The 7,059-nt window shown below is 34.5% G+C and overlaps 1 protein-coding gene across 1 annotated transcript; it reads left to right on the forward strand.

The window, feature by feature from the left end:
- The first annotated feature begins 1,686 nt into the window (after nt 1–1,686).
- On the forward strand, nt 1,687–3,475 carry LOC144709729 (uncharacterized). Its single transcript, XM_078583353.1, has 4 exons — nt 1,687–1,837; nt 2,629–2,973; nt 3,044–3,160; nt 3,249–3,475. The coding sequence occupies exons 2-4, from the start codon at nt 2,668–2,670 to the stop codon at nt 3,321–3,323; spliced, it is 498 nt and encodes a 165-aa protein (XP_078439479.1). The 5' UTR covers nt 1,687–1,837; nt 2,629–2,667; the 3' UTR covers nt 3,324–3,475.
- The last annotated feature ends 3,584 nt before the right edge of the window (nt 3,476–7,059 follow it).

The raw sequence follows: 7,059 nt of genomic DNA on the forward strand, positions 1-7,059 counted from the left end.
CCTAAAGATTAAGAATGAAATTATTCACATTCCATGGTGACCTCAATAAAATCAAATTGTGGTACAAATAAATTTTCAAACCTTAAAAATATTAAATTAAATTTCAATTGCCTCCTTGGGAATTTTCTTACTTCAGTAGTCCAAATTTGAATGCTAAATTAAGACATGACTGACAATGTCAATGAGACCTTTCCGATTCAAACATTACTCAATAATAATACAAAGTAACTAATGGTTACACCAGCAGGAGGGAGCAATAAATTTGCCAAAAATGTAATAAAATATATTTCAAAAATGTAAATGACGGAAAAAGGTATGTAATTAAAAAAATTTGGATTTATGTATTTTTCAGAAATTAAACCCAAAAAGTGAAATTGTCTCCAGCTGCGGAAGGATTTAAAAGTTGGCATGTGAGGTCAACTGTAAATTGGCATTAAAAGTTGATTTGATAGGACACAGGAAGGATTTTGATAAATTTTTAGGAAACATTCTAGAGAATAGAATTGTTTGTTCTAGCAGGATAATGGGATGGAAAAAGATGTGAATGGAGACATAAAGTAAAGTTAAATACATAAAAAATATAGAAATAAATAGATGGGGATGATGGTGAAAATATACAACTTGGATCCTAAAGTGCTGATGCTCATGCCATGAGCCCACAATACCTATTTTTCTATATTTTTTATGATCAATAGATCAAAACATTAACATCATCCAATTGAATAACTATGATCCTGGAGAGCCTTGACTTGCTAGCAATACATTACTAAAGCACGCCCATAATAAGGTAAACATAACTATAAATTGAGTATATATACATCAGAAAGATTACTAAAATCCTGTGATATTATATCCCTATTTTTCGATGCCACTTGTTCATTTTCTGATTTTTTAAGGCATGTATCACTTAAACTTTATGTTCCTGTTCTAGAAGGAAGTTAGAGTAATTGGCAGATGGATTCGTCCACACCCCTCTTATGACTCATTTGAAGCTTAAAACTGAAAATGCTCAAGTGAACACTAATAGCCCAAATAATTTTTTTTACAAGTGATAAGGGACGTTCCAGCCCATCGACACTCATCCTACTCAGTTCTTGTCAATTTATGAACTCCTGGAACTCAAGACGATCATCAGTAAAATCACTAACATTTATTTCAGTAAAATCATAGTTAGCTACAAACCCAAATATGCATAACATGGGATTCATATGAAATTCAGATTTATTAAAATAAAATTATAAATTCGTGTTTTTGATTCCTTAATTCATTTCATAACATTTATGGTGTTGCCAATAAGTCATCTTCCCGACCCGATGTAAAGATGTAATAAGAGTATAACCTTGGATTCATTACAAAAAGTTCATAAAACATATTTTCTGGCTTAGCTAAACAAATAATTTGGAAAATAATTAATTAATTTTTTTTTAAAATGCTCCAGAATTTAAAATTTTGAAAGAGCCCAGAAAATTTAATAATGAGAATTTTCTTCATTTGCAAATGTATGATCCTTGTCCTCTGGTCTCATTGCACACTTACTCATAAACTGGAAGCATCTTTTAATGCATGCTTTTTCAAAAGGCTGAGATGTAAACGATTTCATCTAATTCCTTCTTCACTATCCATACATAAATTGCCTGAGAACAATATTCAATCTTTTGTATAGTTCCAATTACACAGCTGTTTGTTTTAAGTACCATCCATAGTATTTGTGGCTCAGTCATGACCAAGTCCAGAAGAAAGAAAGATAAGGCCCAAAATATACAAACTATGGCTGGTTTTGTCATCCTCCAGCAGTACCAGCAAGGTCGAAGCTCCTCGGTGGAATCCTCGCTCTACGGTAAACTACGGCTTTCTCCGCCCTCCTTCCAACGAAGAGATTCCGTTTATTAATTTTCTTGCAATTCAATGGGCCGAGACGTAGATGATTACATGAGGGTTTAGAATATAAGTCGCAGGCACGAACTCATGTTATAGGATTCAGTTCTATATCTTTATGCGATGCGTGTTTCTTTTTTTTTTTTTAATTTGGGTCGAAATGGTTTTGGGTTTCGAGTTATGAGAGATTTGCTCGAGTGTGGAAATGATGCCGATGATGGCAGCATTCAAATTTCATTCTGCGGGAATTTGCAGCTGGAGTGAAAGTATATTAAGTTTCTAGACGCAATTTAACTTTTTGGGTTGTTGTTCTTATTTGCCCGCTTCGTTCCAGCAGAGAATTAAAAATTCCGAAGTTTTTTTGACTGATTTCTGGAAAATGTTTTTTCTATCAAAAACAACATTTTTCCCCCCAGATTCGTGTTGTTTCTTCGTTAATCCGGTGAGTTTCTCTTAACAATCTTCATGAAATCTTCTCTTTCAAGAAAAAATTATTTTGCAGAAATCAACGTGTATTTTTTGAATCTATTGATCTTCTTTGAACAATCTTCATGAAATCTTTGTTTTCAAGAACAACTGCTCCTACCAAATTCAGCTTTTTTTCTTTCCCGAATCCAATAAGATTCTTGTACTCCATCTGAGTTACCTTTTGGAAAGTCTGGATTTTTCTTTGAGAAATCCAGCAAACTTCTTCAAACAATCTTTTTACTCCTTTTATGATATATTTTCCTATGTTTGTCATCCAAATATAAGGAGCAAGAACTCAAGGAGAAAGGAAAAGGAAAGACAGCCATGGCCACCACCATGACCCTCTGCGCGCAAACCTCGCCCATCAAGAGAGCCTCCACTCGTCTGAATTCTCCTCTTACAGGACTCTTCCAGAACTGTACCCTGGGCAAGACTCCACAGCAATCTCTGAAGCTACTGGTTCTTGCGAAGCGAACCGAAGCAGAGGAGCCGCTGCCTTCTTGGGCCAAAACAGACTCTAACGAGCCGCCTCCATGGGCACGAGAAGATGGCGCCGCCTCTGTGAAAACCACCAAGGAGCTCCCCTTCTTTGTCTACCTCCTCTCATCTGCCATCACAGCCATTGCAGCAGTAATTTCTGCTTCTTTACATCTTTGTCTTCATCTCTTTTCGAGTTATCTCATGGGAAATTGCATGCTAGATTGGGTCGATCTTCGAGTATGTGAATGAGAAGCCGGTGTTTGGGGTTATCCAGCCTGATAGTGCTTTTTATGCTCCATTGCTGGGTTTCTTTGTCTTCACAGGAATCCCTGTCTCTGTAAGTTTTTCCCCCCTTCTGTGACAATGTGGATTCCATATTTGCATCTTCATACTGACCATAAACTTGTGAAAACAATTCTTTTCAGGGATTCCTCTGGTTCAAGTCTGTGCAGGCTGCCAACAAAGAGGCCGAGGAGCAAGACCGGAGAGATGGATATTGATAAATCGAACCTGTTAAAGAGGGGGAAGGCAACTTTTTCCATTGAAGTTGGCGCAGAATGTGTAACTACCAGAGTTTTTTTTTTAGTTTGTTCTGCGAGTATATGTTTTTTGTTCTAACTCAGTCAACGTTCTCTGCTGGATTTTTCACTAAGCTTGGCATGATGAGGGAGATGTTGTCGGCAAAGAATGGGGCAGGATTCACAATGGTATATGTACACACATGATAATAACTTTTGCCCCTAAAAAGAAAAATTCTTAGGCCACTTGCAAAATTTGTTTATGTAAGACTGTCTTTGTCATATTTTTTATCCATTCAGTTTTATGATCCCACGCCTCAGCTCTTCCTCTTGCGTCCTCTTCATCTTCATCTCTTCTGGGTTTGGCTTTTTTTGTGAGGCACCCGACCCTTCTTCTGCCAGATCCATATTGAAGAACCAATGTCATGACCTAGATTTTAAAATGTTCAGAGTGATGATTTTGATCAATGTTCGAGTTAAACTCGAAGGCATGTCTTCTAGACTGGTCAAACCTTGATCTGGACATTTACACCCTATTAAACCGTTCTCAACCCTAAAAATGTGTTAGTAATGCATTGGGGGCACCATCCCTTGAGCTCAATTATTTATACCACTGAATTCGCCAATCAGTAAATCAAAGAATACATCCGGTAATGGTTGAATGATGTAACACTGATCCAGTGAGAATAAAGTTTACAGTTATTTGAAGCTTTCAGGAAGAAAGGAGATGATAGAACACAGGATTGGGAGTTATTGTGCTAGATACATAAAGAATAAATTACAGGAATCCTGCAATTTTAGAAATGCAACAATGTACAAAAAGATTCATCAATAGGTTAACGCAGAAAAATAGAATACAAATTAATTTATTTTCTCTCAAGAATATCTAGTTGTGCAAATGAATCAAGGAACTCGTGAGGAGGTGAGAGCAAAGAGGCGAGAGTGCTACTTTTTGCTACTTCCAAGTTTCGACTCTCCTCTCTACTAATATTTTCCTTTGACAGGTTGAGTTCCAACTGTTTCAATCGCTTAAGGTTTCCTATCTATCATGAAGAAAAAAAAAATTAGCTCATTTTTTCAAAATCCTGAAAACGAGACCAGAGGGACATGGAGACACGGTTTGAATCTTTGCTGCTCTTATGGGTTAACATTCCAAATGAGAAGAGAGAGATAAGAAATTATGTAAAGTAGTTGATATATTTTATCCTGAAATGGTGTGTCCTTTTATTAATATATTAACGATGGACTCAGTTTAGGCAGGTAGTGTTGACATTTTTGTATTAAATTTATATAAAAAAAGTTGTATTTCCTTATTACAGGATAAGCAAGTGTAGATCCTCAAAAAGCTAAGATATTGAGAGCAGGGTTTTACATAGGTCGAGGTGGAGATACTGGGTCAAAAACATGAAGAAGTATAGATACTGACACTAGGCTCATAAATAGTTTTGCTCTTGAGTTTTTTCTTAATAATAGACTTCCTAAGAATCAGACCTTATAAAAATATAATGGGACTCAGTTGTGTTTTTCTAAACATTATGGTGTTGACATCCAGATCTTTATTTCAAATTAAATAGCATGAAATTTGGATGAGAATCATTAGGGATACACAGCTCTATTGCACCAAAAGACCATTTGTGTCACAATATCACATAGATGAAATGGTGCTTTTGGTTAAACACATTTGGCAGGTGATTTATAGGTTAATTATGATCATTTTTTAGCATAGATTATCACAAAACCTACTATATTAGTTGATGACCTGTCATTTTTTCTACATGTGTTCCATTCTATTGTTTATGATATGACAGCTATTTAATGGTCCTTACTCATTCTTTGCGAATGATTATCTGGCTCAGTTCCCATACAGGTATGCGGCGCTATTCAGCTATAGTCCTATAATATCAAGTAATTTTGAAATAAATAAATAATAATAATAATTCATGAGATAATATCAAGATTAAAAATTAAATCGTAAAAATCATATTGATATAATGAAGTTTATATATATTAAGAAACTAGATTGTTTGCTTACTATGAAAATAATTACTCCTTGATGAGAATGTCTGCTTACTATGTAACTGGAAGGATCATTTAGAATCATTATCATACTAAATGAAAGTAGATTTATCTATAAATATATGCATGTATTATATCTTAGTCACATTTTAGATAAATATCCAATTATTTGGTCTTTTTCTGGATCCATGAGCCAATACTGGGGTATTCAACATAGAAAACTGAATATGATAACAGAGAGAAAAATATAGAAGATTGAACTACTGCTTTGTTTATGTTTCCAAGAAGACCAATATCTCTCATTTTTGCTTGGCATGGGAAACACCTTTACTCAAAATTGGAGATTTATGGGCCTAAGAGAATACTTTGGTCTTAGATTTATTGTTTTGTCTCTGAACTCACACTTCTCCCAGGGAAAAGACTTTTATCTTGCTTGGGGAACACCAGACCAGTCTGATGTGTCCCTTTTTGCACTCACAAGGCCATTGTTTACCAGGCCACCACAATCCGTCCGGGCCACACTGCAATCTGACCTCACCACAATTCGATGTGTCCCTTATTACAGGAACGAGGCCATTTGGGAAACTCAAGTTTACGACCAGGCCACCATAATCCGAAATCTCCTTTCTAAGTGGGTTCTGTCTCCAAAGCTCTACGACCTTGTCAATGTCATCAGCCTCTCTTGAAACAAGCTTACATAGACCTCAATGCACTTTCCTGAAACACTCCAGATAAGCTTGTACTAGATTGACCCAATAGTTAACTTGCAATGTATATTCCATTACAACTCGTCTATCCTCAATAATAAACAAAATTTTCCTTTAACCATGTAATTTGAGATTATTTGACAGAGAACTAATTGGATAATTCAATTTCCATATCAAAATAGGTGAATATTACACAAGTATAAACATTTGAAATAGATGATTCTGATATAAAAATGATTTCTAATCTGATATTTCAATCTTTAGAAAACTTTGTACGAGATCCATCTCACAAAAATGAATAAAAACTAGATATTTAGTACGATATCATAAATTTCAGATTGAAATTAATAATCATATTTTGAATCAGTTATTAAAGTATCATATCTAAGAGAGATAGCAGCTGATTCAAAAAAATCACAGGAAATACAGAAATATTTCACAGTAATGAGCCGATTCAAAAAGCTAAATTCACAATGACTCAGTTTCATAAGCCAAATATAAAAATATATTTATAATGACAAACTTTTGACTCAATTTCAGGAAGCTAGCAGATACAAAATTTTTATTAAGTATAATTATTTTTTTCAAGTACGAAAATGAAATTTAAAAGAGTGATCAATATATAACAAGGATCAGCCACTCCAAATTAGTACCAATGGAAAGAATTGGTTAACCTTATATTTTTAAAAAGAAATTTATTTTTATGATGTTTCTGAGTGTCTAGCTTTAACCACGGATACGTTTCAATCCTGACTAAACTGAAACATATTTATGCAGATTTCAGATCAAAAAAACAGCCTCTTAATTGAAAATCTAATGGAAGCACGAAGTGATTGTCTCATAATATCCAGAATTGTGTATTTTGTAGAGGGAAACCAGTATTAGCTTTAAATTCATTATCCATTCAGATTATCCTTTTTCACATATAAATATGATAATCATAAGCATAGTGACATAATAAAAAATGTCAAAGCTCCAGATTCACATTTAGATGC

This window comes from Wolffia australiana, chromosome 11, assembly GCF_029677425.1.
Source record: "Wolffia australiana isolate 7733 chromosome 11, ASM2967742v1".
In the NCBI taxonomy this organism is placed as follows: Eukaryota; Viridiplantae; Streptophyta; class Magnoliopsida; order Alismatales; family Araceae; genus Wolffia; species Wolffia australiana.

Coding starts and splice junctions, on each gene's coding strand:
- LOC144709729 (XM_078583353.1), top strand. CDS start 2,668: ATGGCCACCACCATGACCCTCTGCGCGCAAACCTCGCCCATCAAGAGA. Junction 2,974..3,043: donor CCATCACAGCCATTGCAGCA/GTAATTTCTGCT, acceptor ATTGCATGCTAG/ATTGGGTCGATCTTCGAGTA. Junction 3,161..3,248: donor TCACAGGAATCCCTGTCTCT/GTAAGTTTTTCC, acceptor AATTCTTTTCAG/GGATTCCTCTGGTTCAAGTC.